Below are 14,299 nucleotides of genomic sequence, written 5' to 3' on the forward strand. Positions count from 1 at the left end.
TATACTAACCATCAACTGTTTTTCATAGGACGTCAATTTGTGGAAGGAATCGCTCAATATATTGAAGCTGGTTGTATCGAACTCGTCCCAGATTAATGACGATTTAGGCCTAGATGGTCAAGCTAGTTCCCAAAGCAGCATTCGTTCTTCGATACTGTTTCAGCCGCGAGCTTCTATGGCCTCACTCCTGTCAGTGGCTCCGAAACTACCTTGGGGTAGTAGCCTCACACTGGCTGAGAATGCCTTCTCTGTTTCTGGACAAAGTTTCCGAAGGGAACTACCTGGGCGCACGTTGGAATTTACATATGATGTGACGGCCACGCCACTGATTGGCGCCAAGTTTGATCGAGGCTCAAAGGATGGTTTGAATGAAGGCAGGACTGATGATTCTTCGGGTTCTAGTTCTACTGCAGTGTCTTGTTGGAGAAAACCGCATGGATCTCAGGTTTGCTTGATACTTTAATCCAATTCAATCGCTATGAACATTATTTTTCGAGCTAAGTAGAATTGTATAGTTTACGTAGAAATTTTCCTGTATGACTTATTCAAACCATCATCAAACTGATGGGCAACGATTCCTTTTGGCCAGAAGCTACGTACGTAGTCGGGCACTTGACTTTTGCTTATTGTAGCCAGACAGACCATTTGGGAAAGGCCCGTGACAATTAGCGAATTGATAAACTCGACAACTAATTCAAGCATTCTTTATGCAGTGACATATATAAATTCAGTTCTACCACTATAAACAGTAAAAATTCACTTCTTTAATTGGGTTCAATAATTTCTTGGTCTCTATATTGAGAGAACTTATTCTCATAAATAACAATGGCCAATTTCAACGTACGGGTTAAAATATTCAATTGAAATTTCTGTTTAGAAAAGGACGCGGGAAAGATTGGTTCAACTGTTGCCGCTATGTGGCCACAGGGGTGCATTGAAGTCAAGTTTGTCAGTAATTTTCAGCTCCTCCAGTGATCTCGCTGTTGAAAGCAAGCACGCAGCGTCCTCAGGTGAAGCTTCCGGAGATGAGCAGGGTGATGACAAAATGGACGAGACTGGCTTTTCTGGAAGACAAGTAAGTTTTCTCCCAACCTGATCGATGCATTTTGTTATTGTTAAACTTGATAAGTGAATCAGGAATTTCATTCGTGTTTCACAATGAGATAAAGTCCCCAGTTAAGGTTATCTTTTAAGTCCACGATTTTGTCTATTACACGATCAAACTGTAGGAAACTTTTGAAATTGTATCAATATTGATCATTTGTTTTTTCTGTTCTACAGCTAAGAAACGTTTTCACTGAGTTTGACTTCCTGGATGACGAATTGGATAAAGAAAGTGAAGACATGAGCAGCTTTGGATGGGCCTCAACAACTGAACTGCGAAAGGATGAGTCTTTGGAGAATCTCCGCAATATGCCATCAACCTCAAGATCAGGTAGCGAAGAAGAACTGAGAGAAATAAAAGATGACGATCTATCGGATGAAGATGAATCAGTGGTATGACAATTTGCTGTTTCTTCAACAAACTCTGTTTACTTTTCTAAACGAATCATTTTTGCTTTCAACGTATCTTCATCTTCGCCACAATTATAGGAGCAGTGTCACTATTTTTCTCTCTTCCTTATAACAATGTTACTATTTTGCAACACTCAGAGTTGCTTGTGGAACCGAAAATGCTAAAAGTTGTTTTAATAATTGTTTAATTATGACATTGCTAGTTTTGAAATTGAATTTTGTAACTTCCCCAATAACGTTCTACAAAGCCAAAACAAAAGGGTCCTCGGTATTTATAAAATTTCCAGCGATGCTTTTCTATTCCTCCGAAGGCACTGGTTAACAATCATTGTTTTTCTCTTCCAGTACGGATCGTCCATTGCGTCAGTTTTGACATCATTGAAAGAGTCTGCAGTGGACGAAGACTTTGAAGAGAGTGACCACGAAGAATCTCCAGTACATTCAGTGATGGAAGTAAGAACGGACCAAGTGGTGAATGACAAACCTCAGCCAAGCCCGGCATCCATCTGCAGGTATATCACTGCTTTCTAATCCCTAAATGAATTCACATATGATGTTTTTTGAAAAGAAAACCATATTATGTAGCTGTCTTCTATAGGAAGATCGTTACAATGGCTAATCAGGTGCATAACAAATATGAGGCATGACCCATATTTTGCAAGAAAATAAAGGCATGAATAGTTTACAGTACAAAGAGACACGCGAATGAAAGGCTTATAATCTTCTTTAGTAGTGATCACACGCCTCCTAGCCTGTAGATTGTACAGAAAAGAGGGAGCACTTTGCTTACATGATAAACTATTTGGGTCAGAACTCTTCAGAGTATGTAACTCTACCTAAGAAGTTTCATATCATATGTGGGTAGAGGCTATCACCTACAAATATGCCAGGATAGGTATTTGTGAATATTGGCTGAAATTTTTTTTCAGTCAATATTTTCGTTATGACTGCACTTTATTCTTTCAGTGGATTCCATAACAAATTTTGTAACCAGTTACAGAAAGTTGTCTAATTGTTAATAATAATGATTTCATAACGAAAATAATGATGAATTTTTAGAGCATTGATCAATTTACTCCGCCTTTATGACTTTTGAAAGACCTGCATATATTACTGACTCTTAAATTTGCTTCGTAGCTATACTTCCACCCTTGATGGAATGGAGGAACAAGTCAACGATATCATTACAGAGCCTACTCCGGGTGAAGAAAAAGAGGATCTTTTCGAGGAATTGACAGAACCGAGAGCACACATCCCTATATTCGCTGTTGCAGCATACGACGAGGTTCCTTCCCGTTGGTCACTCTTTGTTACATCATTTATGTCCGCCCCAACTATCAAGTCGGCTGTGGAATCGATGCCTTATTTTCCATTGATACTCAAAGCAAGTTGTTGTTGGCTGCAGAGTCTGACACGAGACTGTTGTGAAGAATTTCAGGCCCATTTAGAAGCAATTAACGAGCGTTATAAGATCGTAACGCAGAAACTTGAGAGTCAGCTCCATATGCCTTACGTCTTTATTGACAAAGATACGTTTGAAAAGGCCGAACTGTTGGCTAGGCACAAATCAACAACACTAAAGCTAAACGAAAGCATTCGAGTACTGCAAGAAAAGCGGGAACAGGCTTTAGAGCAACTGGAGTCAGTACAGAGACACAAGAATCGTGCACAAGACAGTGATAAAAGTTATAACTTTCAATTCTTTGGCCCGGATAGCGATAATCTGCGGACGAAAAACAATCCCTTACTTCGTGGACTGGCGAATCTTGGCTCTTGTTTAAATCGATTACACGTGCAATTCATACTTTGCTTAGAGATATACCTGGGGTACCTCTCCAAGATTGTCAAGTCTACACAAAAATTAGAGGTTCAATGCTTTTTAGAATTATTGTTGATTACCAAATAAGCCTTTCATTTTGCTAAAGTGCCTTTCATCTTCTCACGTTACTTTCGATCCTCCTCCGGGGACACATTTTCTGCTTGACGTCAATATCCGACGTTTGTTTTCAGAGTATGCTAGGTTGCTGCGATTCCGTGCTATCTTCAAATCCTTAATTACTTGGTTGCTTATTTGCAGAGAAATACCCGTTTTGAAACATGAGAGATGCTTAAACAGTCTATTCCTTACCTAATATATAAGTTGTTCTTTAACAAAGATTTTTAAATATTTGAAAAACCACTAATGTTTTATTGGGTAAATATGTTGAAATATACTTAAAAATTCGCTATTTATTTGCTAAAGGAATACAATTCTATACAACTATCGATATTAATAAAGGTTTGGGCTTGGAGTCCTCATTGTAACACTTTCTCAATGCACCGTTTTCTAGCCATATGAAACCTAGTATCGTTTTAAGGAAAACGATCACCTCTAGAGGATTTCTTCCTCAAAGCCATTGAAGTGAACATAAATCCTTTCAACATACTTGTCATCTCTGGCTGTGTAATACAAGAAGCTAACGTCTCATAAAGAATTCAATCGATACTATATTGAGTACACAGATTTTAAGTCAATATGCACTATGACCACATAATATTCTGTGCTATGACCTTATTGAGATTGCTAGGAAACAATAATTAGTCTGGTCGTACACTCAAGCCACGTAAATGTGGACAAACGTGTTGATGGTACTAGACTATTGTTAATCGCATCAGGAAATCTTATATCGGACATTTGCGGATAGATTGCTCTCCTAATTTGTGTTGTGAGCGAGGCGAGCCATCTACGAATACAGCCATCCCGCCGTAATATTGAGAGATTTTTAAAGATTTGTTTTTGCTACATGGATGGAAATGGTTGTTCGTCTACCTGACAAAGTTGTAAATATTTAAGCCTTTTTTCTGATATTGTCAATCAACTTATTCTTCTATTTCCCTAAAATTCTTGACCTTTTAATGTCAATTGTGCTATTTAGCTTGGAAATAAATAGCCTCGTAAATTAACATCCGCTTTTTCATTATAGGCTAACGATCTTTCGGATGAACTCATTGCAGCCGAAGAAAGGATTAGAACGCTTAAAGTGCTGCCAACACATAGCGAAACAAAAGAGAAGCCACAATCCCAAAAGGAGGCAAGCAAAGACAATGTTAACACCGACATTTATCCTGGAGAAGGAGACATTTCTGGTGTTCGTGATGTTGTAACTCAAGAAGGAAACAATACTGAAGATTCAGCACCTCATGAAGTAGCCGTATCAGAGGCCACGTCTCAGGAGGAGGCTAATGAAGATGAACTGGATATCCCGTATGTTGAAACTCAGAAGAAGGTTGAAGATAATGCGCAGAAGGAAATAACTGAATGTGCTGAGGTAAACGCAAGAGATACATTTCAGACAATCTCCGATTGTAATGACGTTGATAATAATTCAAAAAGCTTTGCTGATAGGAATTCGGAAGAGTTAGAGGCTGAGTCCGCGGAAAGGGAAGTTGAAGTCGGTATAGAAAATTTGAAAATCGTCGATGAAGATGCGATGAAAGCGATGTCTGACTGCATTGAAGCTTTGGCTCGTGAAGCTGACAATCCTAATGTTGCAGATAATACCGAAGTTACACAAATCTCCGATGCAAATACGATGCAAGAAGAGCAAGAGAAGGACGGAACTGATGTAACATTAGTCGATTCGCAGGATGTGATAGAGGAAGAAAACGAGGCAAATATCTCCGTTGCTGAGTTGAGACTGAATTCAGCCATGTACCTACATGACAAACCACCAACAATAGAAACCATGCTTGAGAAAGTTATAATTTCTTCAAGCTTCTTTGAGGAAAAAGGAAAAGACCAAACTGAGGTTAACGAGGCAAAGAAATTTGAAGAAGTTCGAGTAACTGAAGAGGAAATTATTGATAATGAGGATTCTTCAAATGATGAAGAGGTCGAGGAGTTGGCAAAATTATTGTGTAAAAGTGAGGAGGGTAAGGTTTGTAACACCATCGACACTGAGGAAGAAGAACAATACGAAATTCGTATAAGTGATGTGCACACGGACATGGATATGTCGTCAGTGCTGTACCATGTCCAGTTTTTAGACGACCGGCAAAAACAAAACGCCAAGGAAAGTGACGTTTTGACAATGGAGAGAGTTATGGAGAAGATAGCTAGCTCGATGGATGTTGGACAATTTAAGGATGCTCTTGAGCTTCTTCGTAGCTTCAGAGGCTACCCTGATGTCGAGGATGTAGTAATTGACGATAACGAAAAGGATATATTGATGGTTTTGTTTGCCAAAAACCTGTTAAAGAACAAAACATCTGTGTTTGCAATCACGAACTCCCTTGAAGGACTGGCTGATACTTGTGATCAATTAAGCGAGTGCATGGCAGAAATGCTTGCCTTAATATGTGTAGAAAATGAGAAAAAATGTTAATAATTGTTTATGAGTATTTAATTCTTATTGTGATAGAGTGACTTATTATTAATTGAAGCAAAAACACACACAGAAAATCAGACAAATTTGAAATTTACCTTCGATCTATCCTTCTTCATTCATGCTGCATTTGAGAGAAAATTCTTCGTGACGTCATTTTGGCTCGTCAAAAAGGAAATTATCTTTCAGACCCCAAAACAAATAGCTACAATAATGGAGCATAATGCCTTTGAACGACATGTAAACCTTTATTTTTGCTTCATGGACATTAGAAGATGCTGGCATTTATTTTTTATTAACAATCTCCCCACATTGGACCCAGTCCTTCTATTGTTCCCTGTTTATTCGCTCTTTTAAAGGGTTTACCATTACAAAAAGGTCGTCTTATGCAATTTTCTACCGGTTTACTACAACCTACAAACCTAAAGGAGATTGACAGTTTTTTTTATTGAGTTCTTTCTTTGTTGCTTCAACGGTAGTTTGTCTGAAGTTTGATAACGTTTGTATTATTTTGTTTTGTTTATGTGCAGATTATTTCATCATTCAATTTTTTAGAGTTAGTTTTAATTGTTCAATACCGTTCCAAAATTTTTATTAACTCACTTGTTATTGTCAAATGGCAGTTTTATTGCAAAAATGTATTTAAATTAAAATGTTACAAATTCGACGCTTTCCTTTCAACATTTATTTTATACCTTTCAAAGTCGCATGAACTTGTTTCTTTTTGGCAATCCTACTTTTCAGTAACACTCGGTTTCAAACCCATGTAGCCATTATCTTTAGTCCATGAAATACGAAATAGAATACGACTCCTTTTCTTGATTTGCGGAATTGCTACATGCTGGTGGCTCCGGCTCAGTCTACAGATGCCGCAAAAAAATACAATGGTTCATTGTTAGGCTCCAATTCTTACTTTGGTAGAGGACTATATACCATCAGTCAAATATAACATAAATTCGTATTTCAATTCCAATTTAGATCCATTCTAATTCGATCTCTTATGGGTCAAATTCTAATTCCAGTAGTAAACTGTAAACTTCGATCAAATGTAACGGAAATTCTAATTTCAATAAATTGCTAATAATTGAAAAGAATCTTCATTTGCTAGGCTGTGAAATGTGCATGTCTTAGGCAACTATCATACTATAAACGGATGTTTTGATGCTCATCATTGCACAAGTCAGAGGCAGTCTGGCATGATTGCAGGGTCTCTAGCAGGCAAAAACAAGCCAAGCTGGAGGCGAGCTAGAGAAGTCCTTTTAACCACACCCTTTGAAAGCAATAGCGATTAATAAATACATTGATAGTAAGTTGTTAGTCATTTGAGAAACAGTTTTCACATATTCCTGACCTTATCTTCATTAGTTTAGTACACTAGATACGTAATTATACTTAAATGAATATCAACCGTATTTAGCAGCATTCATAATTTAGACTGTTTACCAAAACTGTAATGTCAGGGACAACTGAAGTCACGATAATTTCCAAAAATGTACTTAAAACCACATATTTTGGCCCCAGCACTTTTAGGCCCCCATAAATCCATCCTTATATGCTCCGTGGATCACCAGTGGGGCGTAACAGTAATAGCCTAAATTTTAAGAGAAATAGCAAGATTAGAGAACAGAGAAATATCTTAATTCTCAAAACACAAGCAGTTGAAGTTATAGTAAATGATAGACTGTGAGAATTCACCGAAAAAACTCAATGCACCGAGGACACCCAGGGTGGATTTTGATTTTCCATTATTCATGATTTTTTTTAAGAAAAATACTTGAAAAACATGTATTCATTAATAAATTCAGGTACATAAAATAAAATTTTACGTACACTACGGTGAATACGTTTACGTGCAAGGAAGAGGTACGACAGGGATTTATGTTAAGCCCACGATTATTCATGTCTAAGCATTTCAACAAAATTTAGCGTTTTGTGTTTTTGTGGCTCTTCTATGGCTTCTCGAGTGAATGAAAGAGTAAAAGTAGCAGAAAGTATTCCATAACGATATATCAGGTTATGTGGTCAAAATTGAAAAATCCTGAAATTTTATTTTCGTGGCGTCAAAAGCTTGTAGCTCTACTGTATAAGTTTCTAGAGAATCAGCTGTTTGGGTGAAGGGCTGTCCTCTCCTTTGTTGATAAATATTGATATCTGTCAGTGAAAATGAAACGAAATGAAAATGCAGTTTGGAACGCAGCCTGCGTGAACAGAGGAGCCGGGTTGAAAACAGTAGAGTCAGCACGCAGGCTATTTGGAACGCGGTTTGGAATCCTGACATGGTAATGGTCGTAATGGTAAGTACCAAGTACAGGTCTTTCCACCTTTATAGCAGATGCGCCTTAAGACACCGAAATTCCTCGAAAATGGCGGGAATGCGATTAGGGAAGCCACGGATTGTGTTTGCAGTATTTCTTCTTGCTGGCTGTGTTGCATTTGTTAAACGCAAAGAGCTGATGCCAGAGGTCTTTGAGAGAAACAGAATACTGAGGGAAGAAAGCATTGAACAAGCTGCTGCTTTCAGAGAAGCCATGAGGAAGCGAAGAAAGAAGGATGAAAATGATAATTAGGCATTTGCTGTTTGTTTTTCTTCAGTCTTTGGTGATTAATTGAGTTTTTAGAGTGATATAGACACGATTAAGAGTGTGAACCTGTACTGCAGTTTTTGTTTTCTGGCTTGCTTGGTTGAGTGTTTGGCAGTACAATCCATAATATTAAGTGAGAAATCACACTGAAAATTTTAAAAAGGAAGCCACATCTTGGTGTTTGAGAGTCTAGAAGAAGTTAGAAATTTAAATCTTCCACGAAACAATGACATCCACTCGATCTAAAAGTAGAAAGTCACAAAAAAGCTCTGAAAAAGAAAATTCTGCTTTCTCTAATTCAAGTCAGTCAACTAAATTTCCCAGGGAGTCTTTATTTGATTTTAATGACTCTGATGAAGAACAATTTGATGTCAAGTCGTCCAAACGGTCATTTCGAGTAAAGAAAGGCAGCAACTCTGATACTGGAATTAAAAGTAAGAAAGATTTGAAAGGTAGCAAAAAGAGGGCTCCAAAGAGTGTTGCTGGAGGATCTAAAGCCAAAGAAAATACACACCAAAAACAAGAAAAGAAAACTTCTTCAGTTCATAAAGATGATCTTGCAGTATCTTCTTCAATTTACCAAACAAAAACTTCAGACTTGCCAGAGAAGAAATATAACAGGCATATTGATATTTCAATTGTGTCGAATGAAGATTTTCTTTGTGACAAAGAAATTCAACACAACAAAGATGGGGAAAAGAAAAAATTGGATGGACCCATTGCCACCAAAGAGGAGGTGTTGCGCATGGCTACATCAACAGATAACTTGGAAAGAGAACCAAAAACAATTGTTTTCAAAGGCAGTTCGGAAAATACTGAGGATGCTATAGAGTCGCATGTGAATGATAAGATAGATATTGAGAAGAATGCTTCAGATAAATGTCCACTTTGTTTGAAGAATTTTCCAGCTTCATCAACTGATTATGATATGAATATGCATGTAAATGCATGTCTTGATGGTGAAAATGGTAATGATAATGCCAGGAGTATTGCCAACACACCAAAAATAACAAATACAGAAAATAATAAAGTAAGTATAGCTAAAATGGATGACAAAGAGATCTCAGATGAGAAAATGGCAAAGATTTTACAAGAAAGAGAAGATGAAAAAGCAGTTGAAGAAAACTTGACTTGTAACTTACACTTTTGTGCCATTTGCCAGAAAGATCTTAACCACCTTAGCACTGATAGCAGGCAGATTCACTTGAATAAATGTGCTGATATTTCTGAGAAAGAGACAGCAAGCATAAGAAAGGCAGAAATCAAATCAGCAAAAGAAAATAGCAAACAGTTTGAATGTATCATTTGTGGTCTTTTGTTTTCAACTATGCAGGTACATACAAATTTTGGTACTGGCTTCAGTTTTTAGGTGTTCCCAATTTTGTCTGTTCTACAAAACTTACTCTCAATATAGCTGCTTATTTTTGTTGGTATTTTAAGTTGAATGCCATAAGGTTTCCTGTAGCTTTTTAGCAACTTATTTTCAATTGTAACTTTTCCAATCTGATAAAAGTTTTTGTGTTCATTGAGAGGAATTTCATTATTTTCTTGCCTCCTGTTTAGCAAAAAATTAGTCATATGAAACAATGCAGTAGAGAGAATAAGGTAGACCAAAGAGAATTGCTGAAACTTGTCAAAGAGACAAATGAAAAGTCTCTCAATGCAGTGCTAATGAGCAGTCAAAAGGAATCTGGTAGTGCACTAGTAGATGGGTAAGCTCCTTGATATTACAATACCCAATGCACCAACTGCTTTAAGTTGTATGTATAAAAGTTTGAATTAGACTGTTTTTAATTTTTGCAAACATTTTTTCAATAATAATTTGATTTTGTTTTGATTTTTATTATTTTTTCTTTGAGCTTGAGACAGATGTATTTATTTTGAATCCTATTCTCAGTTCCAACAGCAAAAAGCAGAAATTTCATAAAAGAAAGGGAAAATCAAGAAGGAAGATCAGGCTAGTATTTTGCAAGCTTCTTTTTTTAGAAATGATGCATTATTAGAAACTATTAGAATGAAACAGCTCTTAAAGTAAAGTGCCTCTTCAACTTGCCCAATAATTTTTTGAACACCTGGGTGTGTTTCTGCTTCAATATAGTATGTTGTTTAAATTATGCTTTTTTCAGTACACCCAATGTAGGCAAAAATAACCCTTTCCATGGAGTAAAAGAAATACTGTATTTTTTAGAAATGAAGAAATACCAGTCCTTCTCACAAGAAGTGAAGCAGATGCCAAGAAAATTGCAGCATCTATAGCAAATAAGATAGTGATGGAGCAGGTATGAAAGTTGCAATATTTACATTTTGTAGGTCTTTTTACGCTAAACCCTTTTCTTTTTTGCACTACCAAGGGCTTTTGCTTTACGGTAGTTTTGGACTTCACTTTGTTTTGTTATCCACTGTTTTAAGGATCTTAAGGCTGAAATACACTCTCTTTTTTATGTCTGTTTTCACCTTAAGGATGAAAAAACTGTATATGAGAAAGAAGGACCATCAGTCATCATTTCCCTTTAACCTATGCAAGTTGGGTATGTTCAATTTTTGCAGCAAAAAAGAATAGGATTTTCTTTTGCTTTTTTGACAAGGCGCTAAAACCTCTTGTCTCAAATGTCTCCATATTATGTCATGACGTCTCTGGTCCAGAATCGAACAGTTCTCTAAGTTTGGTACGATGTGGTATAGACTAGGGAATCCCTCACTATGGTGATCGGCTGAGAGTTTCTTCCAAAACTTCAGGGCTCATTCTTAAAAACGTTTCATATTCGACCCGATCCTCCAAGTGAAGTTCATTCGGCAATGTTGCAAAAACCCCTAGCTGTCTACCTGCATTTTACCTTTCTTTTTGTTGCTTGGCAGAAAGTGCCAGTAGTAAACAGGGAGCAGCTACTTTCTTTGTTGGCCTACCTATGACAAAAGAATGAAAATAAAAAGGGCTCCTTTCTAAAGGATATTTGTAAACAGCTTACAGTCATCCCTTTTTCACCCTTTAGGTGAAAATGACTGTATATTTCAGCCTTTAGATTTTTACTTGTTCATCTGCCCAATGTTCCTTTCTAATTCTGCTTATTGATCTTACAGAGAGACCCCATTAGATTTATTGTTTTTCTGTCTCTGGTGATTGCTTTACAAAATCAGTGTCTGTTGTGTGTATTCTTAAATTTCTGCTATAAGGCATCTAATTTTGATATTATTGTTCTAAAACAATGAAGCAATATTAGAAATTAGCACAGATTTAATGCAAATTCACACAAAATATAGAGACAGCAACGTTAAAATTCAAAAGGGCTTTTCCATGGCTTTTATTTTGGACACTCAGATATAAATAGTAGCCTTGGTTATATTCACAACAAATGTTGCTTGAAAACTTGTGACTGTAAGCAAAGTGTTAATCTAATTAAACAAAGCTAAATTGGACAGTTTGGCAAATTCAATGTGACTGTAACCACAAGTGTGACTTAAGAGTAAAACTCTGCAAGTTTCAATCCTGTTTTCCATGCAAAAGTATAGCACATTTTTATATTCTTAGTGCAGGCTATTGACATATATTGATAGCTTCTGCCTACAAACCTTCAATTTGCCTATCAGGTGCATGTACCTGCTTGTTTGGACAAAGAAAACAAGACAAGCTTTCCACAAAGTTCACTGGAACGCAAGTATTGCAAAAATGCAAAGGATGCTGAAATTATAAGCTCTGCATTTACAGTTGAGACAGAAGGTAAGAAGCAATTTCACTTATCTTTACAAATTTTTGCTTGACTTTTAGTGAATAATATTTACTCTATTGAATATTTCCATAGCCCAAAAATAGTTAAGGATGGTAGTTTGTTTGATATTTTTAATGGAAAAGTTTTAGCAAATCAAATATTCCAAATTTCGTGAAAAATTGACAGAAATTCAATTTTTTTTGTTTTACCCTCCCACTGCTATTCCACTAGACCTTTATTTTTGCTTTAAGTGAAAACGCATTATTGTTTATTTGCAGGAGGCACAGAAGAGACCAAAAGCGAACATCCTATAGAGCTGAAACCAGTAATTATTTTAATAAATAGTCTTAATCAATCGCATAGCTATAGCTATGTGCGTGTAACTTCCAAAAAATGGAAATATGTCTCCATTGATGGTGATATGATATTGGACCTTTCTAAAAATATGATATATTTAAAGTGGGTAGCCTATAATAATTTATCTACAAAGAGAAAAATTCTTTACAATAGGGCCCACTGTCAAAGTAACGTAAAAATTAAATTCAAAAGCTAAAAGGAAAAAAAGTACATAAAAGCATTAAAATCCTTTATATATGTGTCCAAAACAGTTCTTAAAATGTGACTTAAATTGTCAAATGCTACACAGAGATGTTATTTCATCGGGTAATTTGTTCCATATCTGAGTAGCTCTTGCTTTGAATGTTAAAGAGGACCATCGGTTTTTTATACGTTTAACATATATCTTGTTGTATTTACACGATCTTGTGTTTTTCTGATGCACAGATGATGTTAATTTGAATTTTTTTTGGAGATACATAGGTGTTAAATCATTCTAACCACTTTCTATTTGATATCCTCCTGTTAATTATTTCGTTTTAGTTTCAGAAGAAGCGTCTTTGGGATCTTGCAGATAACTCGAAATCACTTGGAGAAACCGCTTGCTTTTACGTAGTTGAAATTTTTGCTGATGATTATAATAGGACCAAAAAGAGACTAACAATGAAAGAAAATGCGCCTGGGACTCAATTGCAAAAACATCATGCATCTGATGACGTAGATAGAGAAATAATGTATGATAGTGACAAAGATGAAGAAACCGTAAGCAGGAAGCAATTTATCAATATTCCCTCCAGAGAAGAAGCATTGAATCAAAGTTTTGCGTTAACGCAGAGTGAGAAAACAGCGATCATCGAAAATCTTGGAAAAACATTCGCCGATGTTTGTGATAATGACGATGATACTCCAATTGATAAATCAAGGGAGAGTAAAGATATGGACATCGAAGAGCACGACAATGATCTCGGCAGTGGTTTTGTTAGAAATGAAATCAGTGATTACAAGGATCATAAGCAAGATGAGGTGAGATTATCTGTAAATGCTAAGAAATCTAGCCATGAAATTATAAATTTCAAAGTTTAAGAAATTCCTTCTAACATTATATTAATTTATTTTCAATCGCAAAAAATCTTAGAACTTGCCTAAAAGAGAGAACGTTGAGGTTTCACAGGTTTAAGGAAGATGTTGTTACTGGTATTTCTTACGATGCAGAGTGACGATAGGATCCATTTAGTGAGTCTTAGCCACACCCAATATTGCTTGAAAATGTTTGCATATTTGAGTCTAGATTCTATGTGGTTGTAACTAGAAGTGAGACTTGAAGCGGAGTGACTATAAATGGAGTTGACTGTAGCAAGATTTTATTAAAAAGATATATCGTCTTCTGTGTACATATTGCCTAAGCCAATTATGATATTGATGATTATAAACTAATTATGCTTGTAAATCATTTTTTATTTAGTTCTAATTTCTTTTCTATAGAAATTTAGAAACCTGAAAGAAAATGTGCAGGTAACGCTGATATCAAATATGAAGTCTTTGTTGCAAGACGTTATTTCATCAGATGTGAAAATAAAGTGTGCTAATGGAAAAGAAACACAGGCCCATAAATGTATACTGTTTGCTAGATGTCCTCAGATGCGAACGGTAAGAGCAATATCATCAGTATGCGTTTTAGGCCATTGAAATGTTGAAATAACCAGGTCTTGACCTTGAATTTACCATGCGATTATCATAACTTGTTGTTTGACCTCTTGTTAGCCTTTTTATCTAAGCAATGCATAGCAAAACAGCCAAT

The 14,299-nt window shown here is 36.2% G+C and overlaps 2 protein-coding genes across 5 annotated transcripts in view; both read left to right on the forward strand.

Moving 5' to 3' along the window:
- The window catches only part of LOC135686679 (protein furry homolog-like), a 33,814-nt gene extending 27,228 nt beyond the window's left edge, over window positions 1-6,586 (forward strand). For both annotated transcript variants that reach the window (XM_089108746.1, XM_089108745.1), the window contains 6 exons: window positions 29-445; window positions 878-1,075; window positions 1,282-1,497; window positions 1,861-2,027; window positions 2,653-3,382; window positions 4,479-6,586. In XM_089108746.1, the coding sequence (XP_088964872.1) occupies window positions 29-445; window positions 878-1,075; window positions 1,282-1,497; window positions 1,861-2,027; window positions 2,653-3,382; window positions 4,479-5,879 (3,129 nt within the window). In that variant the 3' untranslated portion in view covers window positions 5,880-6,586. The remainder of the gene's footprint in view (window positions 1-28; window positions 446-877; window positions 1,076-1,281; window positions 1,498-1,860; window positions 2,028-2,652; window positions 3,383-4,478) is intronic.
- Window positions 6,587-7,776: 1,190 nt separating this feature from the next.
- The window catches only part of LOC135686680 (uncharacterized), a 30,890-nt gene continuing 24,367 nt past the window's right edge, over window positions 7,777-14,299 (forward strand). Inside the window, exons 1-8 of one of the 3 annotated variants that reach the window (XM_065202963.2) lie at window positions 7,777-9,794; window positions 10,025-10,173; window positions 10,359-10,418; window positions 10,650-10,740; window positions 12,047-12,176; window positions 12,444-12,490; window positions 13,051-13,536; window positions 13,984-14,148. In XM_065202963.2, coding sequence (XP_065059035.2) covers window positions 8,688-9,794; window positions 10,025-10,173; window positions 10,359-10,418; window positions 10,650-10,740; window positions 12,047-12,176; window positions 12,444-12,490; window positions 13,051-13,536; window positions 13,984-14,148 — 2,235 coding nt within the window. In that variant the 5' untranslated portion in view covers window positions 7,777-8,687. Of the gene's footprint in view, window positions 9,795-10,024; window positions 10,174-10,358; window positions 10,419-10,649; window positions 10,741-12,046; window positions 12,177-12,443; window positions 12,491-13,044; window positions 13,537-13,983; window positions 14,149-14,299 lie in introns of all 3 variants that reach the window. The other 2 variants (XM_065202962.2, XM_065202964.2) reach the window with 2 other exon arrangements.

Source organism: Rhopilema esculentum, chromosome 6 (genome assembly GCF_057945365.1).
Source record: "Rhopilema esculentum isolate cy_ngs chromosome 6, ASM5794536v1, whole genome shotgun sequence".
NCBI lineage: Eukaryota > Metazoa > Cnidaria > Scyphozoa > Rhizostomeae > Rhizostomatidae > Rhopilema > Rhopilema esculentum.